Here is a 16,410-nt window from a genome sequence, read left to right as displayed (position 1 = left end):
AGATCTCAATTACAGGAGAAAAACTATTAAAAATTCCAACATATGGAGGCTGAACAACAAGCTGCTGAATAACCAACAAGTCACAGAAGAAATCAAAAAAGAAATCAAAATTTGCATAGAAATGAATGAAAATGAAAACACAACAACCCCAAACCTGTGGGACACTGTAAAAGCAGTCCTAAGGGGAAATTTCATAGCAATACAGGCATACCTCAAGAAACAAGAAAAAAGTCAAATAAATAACCTACCTCTACACCTAAAGCAACTAGAAAAGTAAGAAATGAAGAACCCCAGGGTTAGTAGAAAGAAAGAAATCTTAAAAATTAGGGCAGAAATAAATGCAAAAAAAACAAAAGAGACCATAGCAAAAATCAACAAAGCCAAAAGCTGGTTCTTTAAAAGGATAAACAAAATTGACAAACCATTAGCCAGACTCATCAAGAACCAAAGGGAGAAAAATCAAATCAATAAAATTAGAAATGAAAATGGAGAGATCATAACAGACAACACAGAAATACAAAGGATCATAAGAGACTACTATCAGCAATTATGTGCCAATAAAATGGACAATGTGGAAGAAATGGACAAATTCTTAGAAAAGTACAACTTTCAGAAACTGGACCAGGAAGAAATAGAAAATCTTAACAGACCCATCACAAACACGGAAATTGAAACTGTAATCAGAAATCTTCCAGCAAACAAAAGCCCAGGTCCAGACGGCTTCACAGCTGAATTCTACCAAAAATTTAGAGAGGAGCTAACACCTATCCTACTCAAACTCTTCCAGAAAATTGCAGAGGAAGGTAAACTTCCAAACTCATTCTATGAGGCCACCATCACCCTAATACCAAAACCTGACAAAGATGCCACAGAAAAACAAAACTACAGGCCAATATCACTGATGAACATAGATGCAAAAATCCTTAACAAAATTCTAGCAATCAGAATCCAACAACACATTAAAAAGATCATACATCATGACCAAGTGGGCTTTATCCCAGGGATGCAAGGATTCTTCAATATCCACAAATCAATCAATGTAATACACCACATTAACAAATTGAAAAATAAAAACCATATGATTCTCTCAATAGATGCAGAGAAAGCCTTTGACAAAATTCAACATCCATTTATGATAAAAACTCTCCAAAAAGCAGGAATAGAAGGAACATACCTCAACATAATAAAAGCTATATATGACAAACCCACATCAAACATTATCCTCAATGGTGAAAAATTGAAAGCATTTCCCCTAAAGTCAGGAACAAGACAAGGGTGCCCACTTTCACCATTACTATTCAACATAGTTTTGGAAGTTTTGGCCACAGCAATCAGAGCAGAAAAAGAAATAAAAGGAATCCAAATGGGAAAAGAAGAAGTAAAACTCTCACTGTTTGCAGATGACATGATCCTCTACATAGAAAACCCTAAAGACTCCACCAGAAAATTACTAGAATTAATCAATGAATATAGTAAAATTGCAGGATATAAAATCAACACACAGAAATCCCTTGCATTCCTATACACTAATAATGAGAAAATAGAAAGAGAAATTAAGGAAACAATTCCATTCACCATTGCAACGAAAAGAATAAAATACTTAGGAATATATCTACCTAAAGAAACTAAAGACCTATATATAGAAAACTATAAAACACTGGTGAAAGAAATCAAAGAGGACACTAATAGATGGAGAGATATACCATGTTCATGGGTCGGAAGAATCAATATAGTGAAAATGAGTATACTACCCAAAGCAATATATAGATTCAATGCAATCCCTATCAAGCTACCAATGGTATTCTTCACAGAGCTAGAACAAATAATTTCACAATTTGTATGGAAATACAAAAAACCTCGAATAGCCAAAGCAATCTTGAGAAAGAAGAATGGAACTGGAGGAATCAACCTGCCTGACTTCAGGCTCTACTACAAAGCCACAGTCATCAAGACAGTATGGTACTGGCACAAAGACAGAAATATAGATCAATGGAACAAAATAGAAAGCCCAGAGATAAATCCACACACCTATGGACACCTTATCTTTGACAAAGGAGGCAAGAATATACAATGGATTAAAGACAACCTCTTTAACAAGTGGTGCTGGGAAAACTGGTCAACCACTTGTAAAAGAATGAAACTAGAACACTTTCTAACACCATACACAAAAATAAACTCAAAATGGATTAAAGATCTAAACGTAAGACTAGAAACTATAAAAGTCCTAGAGGAGAACATAGGCAAAACACTGTCCGACACACATCACAGCAGGATCCTCTTGACCCACCTCCCAGAATATTGGAAATAAAAGTAAAAATAAACAAATGGGACCTAATTAAACTTAAAAGCTTCTGCACAACAAAGGAAACTATAAGCAAAGTGAAAAGACAGCCTTCAGAATGGGAGAAAATAATAGCAAATGAAGCAACTGACAACTAATCTCAAAAATATACAAGCAACTCCTACAGCTCAATTCCAGAAAAATAAATGACCCAATCAAAAAATGGGCCAAAGAACTAAACAGACATTTCTCCAAAGAAGACATACAGATGGCTAACAAACACATGAAAAGATGCTCAACATCATTCATTATCAGAGAAATGCAAATTAAAACCACTATGAGGTACCATTTCACGCCAGTCAGAATGGCTGCGATCCAAAAGTCTACAAGCAGTAAATGCTGGAGAGGGTGCGGAGAAAAGGGAACCCTCTTACACTGTTGGTGGGAATGCAAACTAGTACAGCCACTATGGAGAACAGTGTGGAGATTCCTTAAAAAACTGGGAATAGAACTGCCTTATGATCCAATCCCACTGCTGGGCATACACACTGAGGAAACCAGAATTGAAAGAGACACGTGTGCCCCAATGTTCATTGCAGCACTGTTTATAATAGCCAGGACATGGAAGCAACCTAGATGTCCATCAGCAGATGAATGGATAAGAAAGCTGTGGTACATATACACAATGGAGTATTACTCAGCCATTAAAAAGATACATTTGAATCAGTTCTAATGAGGTGGATGAAACTGGAGCCTATTATACAGAGTGAAGTAAGCCAGAAAGAAAAATACCAATACAGTATACTAACGCATATATATGGAATTTAGAAAGATGGTAACAATAACCCTATATACGAGACCGCAAAAGAGACACTGATGTATAAAACAGTCTTTTGGACTCTGTGGGAGAGGGAGAGGGTGGGATGATTTGGGAGAATGGCATTGAAACATGTATAATATCATATATGAAACGAGTTGCCAGTCAAGGTTCGATGCACAATACCGGATGCTTGGGGCTGGTGCACTGGCACGACCCAGAGGGATGGTATGGGGAGGGAGGAGGGAGGGGGGTTCAAGATGGGGAACACGTGTATACCTGTGGCGGATTCATGTTGATATATGGCAAAACCAATACAATACTGTAAAGTTAAAAAATAAAATAAAAAAGTAAAAAAAAATAAAAAAAATAAGAAGACTAGAGATACTCTAAAAAAAAAAAATAATTTCATGGTTGCAGTCGCTATCCACAATGATTTTAGAGCCCAGGAAAATCAAGTCTGTAACTGCTCCCACTCTCGTGGAATAAGGAGGGCTTTATAGGCCTCTTAGAGCAGCATCCTGGCCTTCTTTACTCGTTGCACAGTGGCTCTTGGTTTACCATCATGAATTCTTTGCGCATAGGAATTGTGGATCCTTAATTTGGCATTGCCACATCTAAGAGTAGCCTGACTTTCTGCATGGGGTACTTCAACTCAACTCAATGAAATTACCTTGTGTGATTACATCACTCTTGGCCATGAGGCTGTTTGGAGCTTTTCCATTAAATATTTTGATGGTTTTTGAAGCAGAAGTTATACATTGTGAGGATGGCATCCAGGGCTAGTTGGCCAGGGCAGTTGGTTGTTGAAGTCTCTCCTTGGAATCATCTAGTGGGGTTTGCCACAAAAATGAATATCCTAGGTTAGAATGTCTCTGACAACTTCTTAAAAAGCTCAGTGTGTGTGACGTGCCAGGCAATAGTATTTTAGGTTTGCCTCTCCTGTTATTTATTCCAGCCCACATGGGCAGCTCAGCTGTCCAGGCTGTGTTCGAGGCCAGGAGGGACCACTTCACCATTGTGTTGCTGTCTTTTTTTTTTTTTTTTTAATGTGGATCATTTGTTTTTTCAAGCCTTTAAAATTTTTTTCATAATATTCCTTCTATTTTGTGTTTCAGTATTTATGCTTTGAGGCATGTGGGATCTTATCTCCCCAACCAGTGATTGAATCCACACCCACTGCTTTCCAGTGCTTCTGTCTTTATCCTGGATCCAGGCCTTCTCATTTTGCCCAAGACCTGTAAAGATAAAATGAAGATGATAGCTTGACACATATTCAATTGCCTGTCATATACCAGGCGCTGTCCTAAGATTTTTACATGGAGTAAACTCAATGTCTTGTGACAACTGACCAAGTTTCTGTCTTTGTTTTTAATGGATGTCTCCATAGCACCTACCTAAAACTGTGCCTGGCATAAAGTAAGATTTTATTAATATTTTTGAGTAAATGAATGGATAGAATGATACTTCACAGTCTCAGAAATTCACCAAAGGGAGCATTCCTGGTGATCCAGTGGCTAAGACTCTGTTCTTCCAATGCAGGGGTCGCGGGTTCCATCTCTGGTCAGGGAACTAGATCCCACTTGCCACAACTAAAGATCCTGCATGCCACGACTAAGACCCGACACAGCCAAATAAAGAAATAAATATTTTTTTAAAAAGAAATTCACCATAGTGCTGTCCTTATCAAAAAATGGAGTTCCAGGGACGTTAAGCTTCTTAGAGTTCCTCCACCAAATGAAGACTATCTATAACTATAAATCAAATACTACATATAGTATAACATGTATAGTACTGTTTATGATAGTGCTGAACTGTGTTTTTAATATAATCCTGAAATCTCATTGCCAAAATGTCTTGTTTACTTTTATGTAACACAGATTTTGTAAATGGAATCCTGCCCTCTTGCTGACTTAACAGTTTTAGAGATACTCAATGTGCACTTCTCATGAATTTTGCTCGATAGTGGTTTCTAACACTTCAAGTGGACGTAACCCGTAAACAACTAGTTCATGTTTCTAGAGGCACTACCTGTTAAATAAACAGGTTTGGAGATGTGGAATGTTTTTGCCACAGAATCTCTATTCCCTAATTTATCTTCTGGGCCCCTCCAAGTTTCTTATATCAGACTTTCTTAAGATGTGTGCCCCTTGGACTCTTACATATCCTGAACACAGAAGGGTTTCTCAGAGCTCCTTGGCAAGTAGACGTGAGAGTCTGACAATGGATAAGTGCCGTTCAGTTCAGTTCAGTTCAGTCGCTCAGTTGTGTCCGACTCTTTGCGACTCCATGAACTGGGGCACGCCAGGCTCCCTGCCGATCACCAACTCCCAGAGTTCACCCAAACTCATGTCCATTGAGTCAGTGCTGCCATCCAGCCATCTCATCCACTGTCATCCCCTTCTCCTCCTGCCCCCAATCCCTCCCAGCATCAGGGACTTTTCAAATGAGTCAGCTCTTCATATCAGGTGGCCAAGTACTGCAGTTTTAGCTTCAACATCAGTCCCTCCAATGAACACCCAGGACTGATCTCCTTTAGGATGGACTGGTTGGATCTCCTTGCAGTCCAAGGGACTCTCAAGAGTCTTCTTCAATACCACAGTTCAAAAGCATCAATTCTTCGGCAGTCAGCTTTCTTCACATTCCAACTCTCACATCCATATATGACTACTGGAAAAACCATAGTCTTGACCAGATGGACCTTTGTTGTCAAAGTAATGTCTCTGCTTTTTAATATGCTGTCTAGGTTGGTCATAGCTTTCCTTCTAAGGAGTAAGCGTCTTTTAATTTCTTGGCTGCAATCACCATCTGCAGTGATTTTGGAGCCCAGAAAAATAAAGTCAGCCACTGTTTGCCCATCTATTTCCCATGAAGTGATGGGAGCAGATGCCGTGATCTTAGTTTTCTGAATGTTGAGCTTTAAGCCAACATTTTCCACCCTCCTCTTTCACTTTCATCAAGAGGCTCTTTAGTTTTTCTTCACTTTCTGCCATAAGGGTGGTGTCATCTGCATATCTGACGTTATTGATATTTCTCCCAGCAATCTTGATTCCAGCTTGTGCTTCTTCCAGCTCAGCATTTCTCATGATGTACTCTGCATAGAAGTTAAATAAGCAGGGTGACAGTATACAGCCTTGACGTACTCCTTTTCCGATTTGGAACCAGTCTGTTGTTCCATGTCCAGTTCTAACTGTTGCTTCCTGACCTGCATACAGGTTTCTCAAAAGGCAGGTCAGGTGGTCTGGTATTCCCATCTCTTGAAGAATTTTCCAGTTTATTGTGATCCACATAGTCAAAGGCTTTGGCATAGTCAGTAAAGCAGAAATAGATGTTTTTCTGGAACTCTCTTGCTTTTTCCATGATCTAGCAGATGTTGGCAATTTGATCTCTGGTTCCTCTGCCTTTTCTAAAACCAGCTTGAACATCAGGAATTTCATGGTTCACATATTGCTGAAGCCTGGCTTGGAGCATTTTGAGCATTACTTTACTAGTTTGTGAGATGAGTGCAATTATGCAGTAGTTTGAGCATTCTTTGGCATTGCCTTTCTTTGGGATTGGAATGAAAACTGACCTTTTCCAGTCCTGTGGCCACTGCTGAGTTTTCCAAATTTGCTGGCATATTGAGTGCAGCATTTTCATACCATCATCTTTCAGGATTTGAAATAGCTCAACTGGAATTCCATCACCTCCACTAGCTTTGTTCATAGTGATGCTTCCTAAGGCCCACTTGACTTCACATTCCAGGATGTCTGGCTCTAGGTCAGTGATCACACCATCATGATTATCTGGGTCGTGAAAATCCTTTTTGTACAATTCTGTGTATTCTTGCCACCTCTTGTTAATATCTTCTGCTTCTGTTAGGCCCATACCATTTCTGTCCTTTATAGAGCCCATCTTTGCATGAAATTTTCCCTTGGTATCTCTAATTTTCTTGAAGAGATCTCTAGTCTTTCCCATTCTGTTGTTTTCCTCTATTTTTTTTCATTGATCAGTAAGGAAGGCTTTCTTATCTCTCCTTGCTATTCTTTGGAACTCTGCATTCAGAATCTTGTATCTTTTCTTTTCTCCTTTGCTTTTTGCTTCTCTTCTTTTCACAGCTATTTGTAAGGCCTCCTCAGACAGCCACTTTGCTTTTTTGCATTTCTTTTCCATGGGGATGGTCCTGATCTCTATCTCCTGTACAATGTCATGAACCTCCGTCCATAGTTCATCAGGCACTCTATCAGATCTAGTCCCTTAAATCTGTTCCTCACTTCCACTGTATAATCATAAGGGATTTGATTTAGGTCACATCTGAATGGTCTATTGGTTTTCCACACTGTCTTCAATTCAAGTCTGAATTTGGCAATAAGGAGTTCATGATCTGAGCCACAGTCAGCTCCTGGTCTTGTTTTTGCTGACTGTATAGAACTTCTCCATCTTTGGCTGCAAAGAATATAATCAGTCTGATTTCGGTGTTGACCATCTGGTGATGTACATGTGTAGAGTCTTCTCTTGTGTTGTTGGAAGAGGGTGTTTGCTATGACCAGTGTGTTCTCTTGGCAAAACTCTATGAGCCTTTGCCCTGCTTCATTCTGTACTCCAAGGCCAAATTTGCCTGTTACTCCAGGTGTTTCTTAACTTTCTAAGTGCCACTAGGGGAACAACTGCGTCTGGCCGTTGGTCATTCGTCCTCAGTAGGGCCCATGTCCTGTCAGTGTTCATCTCATTATTTAAAATTCCTTTTCTTTTTAAAAAATTTTTATTATTCTTTTCATTTTTGTTGTTCAGTCATTCAGTCATGTCTGATTCTTTGTGACTCCATGGACTGCAGCATGCCAGGCTTCCCTGTCCTTCACAGTCTCCCAGAGCTTGCTCAAACTCATGTCCATTGAATCAGTGATGCCATGCAACCACATCATCCTCTGTAATCCCCGTCTTCTCCTGCCTTCAATTTTTCCCAGCATCAAGGTCTTTTCCAATGAGTTGGCTCTTCACATTTATTTTCAATTTTTTAGTTGGAGGAAAATTGCTTTACATTGTTGTGTTGGTTTCTGTCATACAACAATGAGAAAGTCATAATTACATACACACACACACACACACACACACACATATGTATATCTCCTCCTTCTTGAGCCTCCTCTTCCCCCCTAAAAAAAATCTCAGGCTAGTATTGCAAAGAAATCTTACCAAATCTCTTCTAAGAGAGCCTCAATGATTCTTCCTTTTCTTAGTCAATGTATTTCCCACCCATTTCCACCCTGGGGAACGTCCAGGGGTGTGTGTGTGTGTGTATGTGTGTATTTAGGGAGGTCAGAGGGGAATCAGGTACGTTTTTTAAATGGCCAGTCCTGAGGTTCTCTGAGAGTCATTGCACTGCAGCCACAGCCCAGGGCATGGGTGACTGTACCCCAGCATAGGTTTAGAGTGCTGCCCACTCCCTCTGGGCACTGACATGCACATTGCTCATAAGGGAATGTGGTGTGCTCAGTCACTCAGTCCTTTCTGACTCTGTGACCCCTTGGAGTGTAGCCTGCCAGGCTCCTCTGTCCATGGGATTTCCTAGGCAAGAATATTGGAGTGGGTGGCCATTCCCTTTTCCAGGGAATCATCTCGACCCAGGGATCAACCCTGGACTAATGAGAATCAACTGTACAGCACAGGGAACTCTACTCAACATTCTGTGGTGACCGAAATAGGAAGGAAATCCCTCAAGAAAGGGGATATATTCGTATATATAGCTGATTCACTCTGCTGTAGAGTAGAAACTAACAGCACTGTAACGCACACACACACAGTGTTAGTCCCTCAGTCGTGTCTGACTCTTTTGCGACTCCCCTGGACTGTAACCCACCAGGCTCCTCTGTCCATGGGATTCTCCAGGCAATAATACTGGAGTGGGTAGCCATTTCCTTCTTCAGGGGATCTTCCCAAACCAGAATCAAACCTCCATCTCCTGCATTCCTTACCACTGAGTTACCTGGGAAGCCCAATGAAATAAGATATGGTCAGACAATAGACCATAAAAAAAAAGTTTTGTGATCATTAGTTATCAGAGCAATGCAGATTCAAAGCATGAGGATTATCATTACATATCCATTTGTTGTTGTTGTTCAGTCGCCCAATCATGTCCGACTTTTTGCAGTCCCATGGACTGCAGCATGCCCGGCTTCCATGTCCCTCACCATCTCCCAGAGTTTGCCTGAGTTCATGTTTGATGAACTCATCAAACATACTCATCTTTGAGTTCATGTTTGATGAGTTCATTGGTGATGCTGTCTAGCCATCTCCTTCTCTGATGCCCTCTTCTCCTTCTGTCCTCAATCTTTCCCAGCATCAGGGACTTTTCCAATGAGTCTTTTGTTCGCATCAGATAACCAAAATACTAGAGCTTCAGCTTCAGCATCAGTCCTTCCAGTGACTGTTCAGGATTTATCTCCCTTAAGATTGACTGGTTTGATCTCCTTGCTGTCCAAGGGACTTTCAGGAGTCTTCTCCAGCACCACAGTTCAAATTCATCAATTCTATGGCTTCCAGCTCTCACAACTGTATGTGACCCCTGGGAAAACTATAGCCTTGACTATATGGACCTTTGTTGGCAGAATAATGTCTCTGCTTCTCAACACACTGTCTAGGTTTGTCATCTGCTGTTAATAAAGCTGTTAATAATGCTAATGGATGCAATGAAATTCAAGAACTATACAAATCTCTAAAGTATGATTCCATCAAGGTTTTGCATTCATTATCCCAGCATATCTGGAAGACCCAGCAGTGGCCACAAGACTGGAAAAAGGTCTATCCGTGTCGTCCCAGTTCCCAAGAAGGGTAGTACCAAAGAATGTGCTAACCATCGGACAGTTGCACTCATCTCCCATGCTAGTAAGGTCATGCTTAAAATCTTGCATGCTAGGCTTCAGCATTATGCGAACCAAGAACTTCCAGATGTCCAAGCTGGGTTTAGAAATGGAAGAAAAACTAAAGATCAAATTACCAACAATCACTGGATTATAGAAAAAGCGAGGGAATTTCAGAAAAACATCTATCTCTGTTTCATTGACTATGCTAAAGCCTTTGACTGGATCATGACAAACTGTGGAAAGCTCTCAGAGAGATGGGAATACCAGACCATCATACCTGTCTCCCAAGAAACCTGTATGTGGGTCAAGAAGCAACAGTTAGAACCCTATATGGAACAACTGACTGGTTCAAAATTGGTTCAAAACTGTCGTAACAGGGCTGTCTGCTGTCACACTGTTTGTTTAACCTATATGCTGAGCACATCATGAGAAATGCCAGGCTGGGTGAGTTACAAGGTGGAATCAAGATAGGCGAGAGGAACATCAAGGACCTCAGAGATGCATATGATAACTACTCTAATGGCAGAAAGTGAAGAGGAACTAAAGAGCCTCTTGATGAGGGTGAAGGAGGAGAGTGAAAGGGCCAGCTTAAGGCTAAATATTAAAAAATTAAGATCATGGCATCTGGCCACAGTACTGCATGGCAAATAGAAGGGGAAAAGATGGAAGTAGTGACAGATTTCCTCTTCTTGGGCTTTAAAATCATTGCAGATGGTGAATGCAGCCATGAAATCAGAAGACTCTTGCTTCTTGGCAGGAAAGTGATGACATATCCATTAGGATGACTAAAATGAAAAGGACTGCAAAGATAGCTTGTTGGCCGGAACAACTAGGATTCCCGTGCACTGCTAGTGGGGATGTAAAGTTGCACAGCCACTGTGGAAAATTGTTTGGCAGTTTCTTAAAAAGTTAAAAATACGTATTCCATATGACCCAGTCATTTCACTCCTACATGTTTACTCAAGAGAAATAAAGACATATGTCTCCTCTAAGATTCTTACATGAATTTTCTTAGCAGCTTCACTTGTTGTAGCTCCAAACTGGAAGGAATGAAAATGTTTGTCAAGTGGATGCATAAATGAAATGTAATGTATGCGTTTGAATGGAATTCTGGCCAGCAATGAAAAGAAACAACTACTAATACATAGTACAATATGGGTGGACGGATGGATCTCATGACAACATGCTGATTGAGAAAAGCCAGACAGGACATGCACTGTATAACCCCATCTGCATAAAATGCAAACTAATCCATACGAACAAAGAGCTGGTCGCTGGTCGTCCAGAGATGGGAGGAGGAGGAGGAGATGGACTGCAAAAAGGGATGAGGCATTCTTTAGAAAGCATTCTGTAGGTTGATTTGGTGATATTCTCGTGGGTACATAGAGTTGTCAAAACTCTTTAAATGGTGCACTTTGAATAATTCAATCTGTTGGGAATAAATTAATCCTCAGTAACGTTGATAAAGAAAAAAAGAAACTGTTTAAAGCAAAAATAGCAATGAAGTTTGTAACATATATAGAACATATTTTTGTCTCAGCAGTGGCATAATGGATGGGAGAATGAAAAGGAATTATGTATTGTATTATTACAAGGGTCCTACATTATCCTTGAAGTGGTATAACACTATTTGAGGGAAAATGTCATAAGTTAAAGTAGCATGTTTTAGGCCATAGAAAAATTGCCGAAAAAATGATTAACAGTTTAAAATCTAACACTGGAATACTAAAGATTATTCAGTTAATCAAAAGAAGACTGGAGCAGAGGGAAAAGAACATATGGGATAAACAGGGGAAAACTTGTGAGGCAGCAGTTTTAAATTGTCACGTTAATAATTACATTGAATTAAATGATTTAAACACTCCTATTTTCAGATTGTCAAGATATGATAAATTAAGACTGAACTAGATGCTTTCTACAAGAAACTCACTTAAAATTAAAGACAAATAGGTTACAAGTATGAGAATAAAAAACTTACACCTGCAAACATTAACCGTAAAAGAGCTGGCATGGATTTACTAATATTGGATAAAGTAGACCTCAGAAAAAGAAACATTACCAGAGGTAAAGAAGCTCACTTCATGATGACTAAGGAGTCTACTCATCAAGAAGATGTAACAGTCTAAATGTGTATGGATTCCACAAAATGGCATCAAAATAGAGGAAGCAAAAGTGGATAGCACTGAAAGGGGAAATGAGCAAATCCTCACGTATAGTTGCAGACGTCAGCCCTTCTCTCTGGGTAACTGATGAAACAGACAGAAGACCAGCGATGCTGTAAATCGTATGAAGAGCATTACTGACAGACTCAGTGGCATCTGTCAACCACTCTGCTGGGCACGAGCCGAATACCCACTCAGGGTACATAGACCATGCGTCAAGACAGACCATGTAGATTTAGAATGACTGATACGACACAAAGTATGTTCTCTGGTTAGAATGAAATTAAGCTAACATTAGTAACAGAAAAATATCTGGAATAATCCTTACATACAAGGAAACCAAATAACACACATCATGCATAGGTCAAAGTAGAAATCACAGGGAAATTAGAAAATATTTTGAATGGACATGAAACAGAGCATGTCAAAATGTGTGGTATGCAACTAAGATAGTACTCAGAGAAAAATGTATTCCTTCAGATGCTTACAACACAAAAGAAAGGTCTAAGACCACTGGAATAAATTTCTATTTTAAGAAACTATAAAAAGATGAACAACTTAAACCCAAAGTAAGTACAAAGAATAATAAAAATGAAACAAGAAAAATGGTCAAATAATAGAGAATAAACAAGCCCCAAACTATTTTTCTTTCAATAAATAAATAAAATTGAAAGACCTTTAAATCATCCCACCCTTGCCTGCTCCCACTGAATCCAAAAGCCTATTCTCCTTTGCTGCCCTGCGTGTAGGATCATCGGTACCATCTTTCGAGACTGATGCAGAAAAAAATAGACACAAGTTACCAGTATCTAGAATAAAAGAGAGAACTTTACTATAGATCCCACAGACACTGAAAGGATAAAATTAAAAATCATTATTATTAATGTGATGTTAATGTAATGCCAATACATTTGACAGCATATATGAAATAGACAAATTTCTTGAAAGATGCATAGTACCAAAAGTGACCCAAAAAGAAGTAGAAAACCTGAATAGCTTTGACATTGCTTGTGAAATCCATTAAATACTTGAAAAAAGGAAACACACTGATCTTACACAAATTCTTTCAGAAAAGGGAAAACTAATTTTAGGAGCATCCCAACACCAAAACCCAAAGGAGTTGTGAGACCCCTATCCCTGATGAGCACGTATGCTCGGGACACACTGCACCCATCGCCCGTCTCCGCTTGTCTTGCAGGTATGCCGGCACCCTTCTGGATGAGGACATCTTCCGTGGGAAGGAGCTCGTCAACAGTCGCCCACTGCAGGCGCTCGTGGCCGGGCTGAAGGCCTACAGCACCTGGGAGAACGTCAGCTGCCTGCAGGACTGTCGAGAATGCACCGGAGGCATGGTGAGTGCCCAGGACCCTTTGGGCCACTGGTCCGGCAGAGTCTGCATGGTTACAGGTTACAGGTTACACATACAGCATGTGTTGGGGAAGGACCGTGCGGCCAGTGGGCTTTGGAACCAGGTGAAATTCCCATCTGCCCTTGTGACCCTGGGTGCACCCCTTCGCCTTGTCATCTGTGCATGTCCATCTTCCCTGACGCCGCCAGACGGATGCAGACCATGCCTGTAAAATGCTGGGTCTGTGGAGGCCCTCAGTACCTGTCATGAAACTTGGTGGTGGTGAGATGTTGACAGGATAGGAAAGGGCCAACAGGGGCCAGATGATCCAAGCTCGGCTCCAGTGTTTCAGTCCCTTGGGGAGAATGCAGGAAATGACCCCACAGGTTTCTACCCTGGGAACGAGGCAGATGGGGACATGCCAAGCGCTTAGGGCATGTTGAGAGCATCCCCAGTGCTGGCCTCAGACTGGACTGTGCAGTGAGGTATGAGAAACCCTTACGTGAATCTTCGGAGAGTCAAGGGGACTCTGAGAACAGCTGGATCTATGCCCTCTTCCTGCATAACCCTAAGAATGGAGGAACCTGCAGGAGCCCAGAGCTGGTGAGAAAGGGGACCCAAGTGGGGTCTTGGAGGGCAGGACATGGGAGGGATGTGCGATTTTTGACCCTGTGACTTGGTAGCATGGCACGGCTGTGGACATCAGCTCTGGTAGCATCTGAGTTCAGCCCCAGACGACAGTCCTGTGTGGGCCACGCCCATGGGCCACCCCGCCTCATCATCATGTGGGCCAGAAGCAGGTACTGCAGGAGGATGCGGGGAGGAGGGAGCCCCTTGTTTGAATATTTGCCTAGAAATAGAAGCTCTGAACCTGAAGGGGCGGTTGAAGCATTTTAGCCGCAGTGAGAAGAGGTCAAGAGCAGATCAAGGGCTGCTGTAGAAGATGAAGGGGGAGGTTGAGTTTCTGGAGAGCCCAGAGCATTGGGGCCCGGGTCCGTGGAGGGGAAAGGAGGGACTATGCCTTCACCGCAGGTGCAGCCTGAGTCCTGTGTGGACTCTGTGGACGGGAGCGAGAGCCGGCCTGGTCACTTCTCTTGCAGTGACTGAGTAAAGACGTGCGAGTGGTGAAGGGGACCTTGGTTAATCAGGCTGTACCCATGATGGTGGTGGTAGACATGCTTGCTTTTCCAGTGGGGATGGTGTCGGGCTCCATCAGGAAAGAAGGAGAAGGAGGATAAAGTGACAGCTGGAGCTGGGGTGCAGCGGGGTCAGGAGTCAGGGTCCTCTGAGGCAGCTGGGGGCAATGGCTCGTAGTGGCCTGATGTGTTGCGAGACCCTGCCAGGGGCTGGTTCCTGCTCTTCCGGTGGTCCTGCCTGGTCATTCCTCTTTCACTGTCCAGCATCACCCGGCAGTGCCCGGCGGTGCAGAGATGACCCCTCCACCCACCATCCTACGGAAAAGCAGCTGACCCTGGAGGGCTGCTCTTCCGGGCTGGGAAGATGCCAGATGCCAGCCCTGTAATCCTGGGTGCTGCTGCCTCCAGTGGCTTCCCAGCCACTCCTCGGAAACAGAAGGAAGGGGGTCCCTGTTTTCTAGTTTTGTTCCTTCCCTTCTCCTCTCCACCCCCATATCCACCCAACATCTTACCCAGAACTATTTGTGGAGACATAAATATTTGTTGAAGGGGCTTCCCAGGTGGCACTAGTGGTAAAGAACCTGCCTGCCGAGGCAGGAGATGTAAGAGACGTGTGTTCGATCCCTGGGTCAGGAAGATCCCCTAGAGGAGGAAATGGCAACCCACTCCACTATTCCTGCCTTGTGAATCCCATGGACAGAGGAGCCTGGTGGGCTATAGTCCGCAGGGTGGAAAATAGTCGGACACGACTAAAGCCACTTAGCACATACGCAGACACTTGTTGAAAGAAAAGCATGAGCATCTTCTAATTGTTTTAAGCTGTATTTTCATCTTCTGCAGGCAGGAAGTCTCTAGGAGTGAAGTGTGGCTGAGTCTGGGGGCTGCTGAGATGGTAATGAAAACCACTTCTGTGGCCCATAGGTCTAAGGAGGTCTTGCTTGCAAAAAGAAAAAAAAAAAAAAATTTTCAACTCACATTTACTGACTTTGAAGCCAGTAACACTATGGGAAAGTTATTGCCTTCTCTTTGCCTCATTTTTCACACATATAAAATGAGGGTAAGCTTTCCTTTGTAACAATTGTGAGAGTTAAGTTGAGCAAGAAGATAAGCATAAAAATATATAATGGTGAAGGAAGACTGAAGATCCTGTGTGCTGCAACTAAGACTCGGCCCAGCCAATTAATTAATTAAAAATATGTAATTGTTTAAACAAAAATCGTAACAACATGATGTGAGGTTTATAACCGAGAAGAGGCTGGACCAGGAGCTGGGGAGTCACCATCCATTCCTGGGACAGCCCTGATGTTCCCGAGGGCTGGAGCTTCATGCTCACACGTGGTCTGCACTGTGGCTTCTAACTTCAGTGTGTAAGCTGAGCATCCACCAGCCTGGTTTGGAAGTGATGAAACCCCTTTACCTGCCCGCATGTGTGAACTCAGGGAACAGACTCCACCCCTCGGAGTAGTCACGTGACTCACTTCTTTTGCTTCCTTACCTCCTCACCTTCCTTTTCCAAGGATTGACGGGTAAACCAAGTCTTGACTGTTGCTGTTTCACTGGACTTACACTGGCCTCTTTTCTCCATATCTAAGCAAACCCAGATTGAATTTCCCACCACCAGCTGAGTGAGGAGTGGGAAACAGAGCCCTGGAATTCACTGTGCCCCTTGTGGGGCCGCCTGGTGGGGAGGAAACTCTGGGAGGTGGGAGGGGCAGCTCCTCAAGGAAGGGGTGGCATCTCAGGGTCAGGACGCTGTGACCTTGGGCTTTTCCTCTGGGAGCCTCAGGTTCCTTCTCTTTTAAAGCCTACAGCATAGTATTGCAGTGT

At 42.2% G+C, this 16,410-nt stretch overlaps 1 protein-coding gene across 1 annotated transcript in view; it reads left to right on the top strand.

Moving 5' to 3' along the window:
* Positions 1-16,410, top strand: part of ACOXL (acyl-CoA oxidase like) — a 200,126-nt gene that overhangs the window by 47,667 nt on the left and 136,049 nt on the right. Inside the window, exon 5 of the mRNA XM_027554367.1 lies at positions 13,217-13,451. Within this exon, the coding sequence (XP_027410168.1) occupies positions 13,217-13,451 (235 nt within the window). The remainder of the gene's footprint in view (positions 1-13,216; positions 13,452-16,410) is intronic.

The sequence above is a fragment of the Bos indicus x Bos taurus genome, chromosome 11, assembly GCF_003369695.1.
Source record: "Bos indicus x Bos taurus breed Angus x Brahman F1 hybrid chromosome 11, Bos_hybrid_MaternalHap_v2.0, whole genome shotgun sequence".
Lineage (NCBI taxonomy): Eukaryota > Metazoa > Chordata > Mammalia > Artiodactyla > Bovidae > Bos > Bos indicus x Bos taurus.
Note: the sequence above shows the minus strand (reverse complement) of the source record. Positions and strands in the feature narration are given on the sequence as shown.